Here is a 664-nt window from a genome sequence, read left to right as displayed (position 1 = left end):
CAAAGCTGTGCTTACTCCCCGCCTTGGCACCAACATTGGCCCTCACCCCACTGAGGAGGTACTGGAAGCCTTCCGTCGAATAACTGCTGATAACCCCATTAGCATCATCAAAGTAAGTATCCAACGTCGAGTCGAAAGTGCCAAACTTGCAGTCGACGTCCACTCTAGCTCGGTTGTCTTCCTCACAGTCTTCCTCCTCGTGGAATACCTACATCACCACATTCCCCCTCCTCCCTATACCATCCCCCTCATCACCGTTTCCTCAGCCAGCTTCTCAGTCGATACCACACCAGCGTCATCCATGACCACATCCTTCCCCACGACACCCTGATCATGACCATACCTCCAAGTACTACTAGCCTTCAGTCCAACCTCAGTCTGCTGCTGCTGGGTCGATTCACATTCAGTTGGCGGCGGCGGCGGGGTTGACGATTGACCTGCCTCTTTAGCTGCTTCCATAGTCGTTACCACGAGAACTACTACAACCAACCACCCCATGCAAAGACTCCCATATACGACCAACAAGAGCGTTCAAGCTCGAGCAACGCGACAGATTAGGCGATGCGAAGGATACACAAAACGTTTTTCATAGACTACTATTACTTTCGATACTCTTACTGTTGTCGTTACCATCAAAACCAACAAGTCAGCGGTGACCCTTTGA

The 664-nt window shown here is 51.1% G+C and overlaps 1 protein-coding gene across 1 annotated transcript in view; it reads right to left on the bottom strand.

Moving 5' to 3' along the window:
* The window catches only part of Pmar_PMAR024059 (hypothetical protein), a gene marked incomplete at its 5' end in the record, with an annotated part of 5,128 nt that overhangs the window by 4,342 nt on the left and 122 nt on the right, over nucleotides 1-664 (bottom strand). Inside the window, 4 exons of the mRNA XM_002775792.1 lie at nucleotides 16-50; nucleotides 95-208; nucleotides 256-327; nucleotides 619-664. Of these exons, the coding sequence (XP_002775838.1) occupies nucleotides 16-50; nucleotides 95-208; nucleotides 256-327; nucleotides 619-664 (267 nt within the window). The remainder of the gene's footprint in view (nucleotides 1-15; nucleotides 51-94; nucleotides 209-255; nucleotides 328-618) is intronic.

Source organism: Perkinsus marinus (genome assembly GCF_000006405.1).
Source record: "Perkinsus marinus ATCC 50983 genomic scaffold scf_1104296955314, whole genome shotgun sequence".
In the NCBI taxonomy this organism is placed as follows: domain Eukaryota; phylum Perkinsozoa; order Perkinsida; family Perkinsidae; genus Perkinsus; species Perkinsus marinus.
The sequence above is the reverse complement of the archived record's forward strand: the minus strand, read 5'-3'. Positions and strand labels throughout refer to the sequence as shown.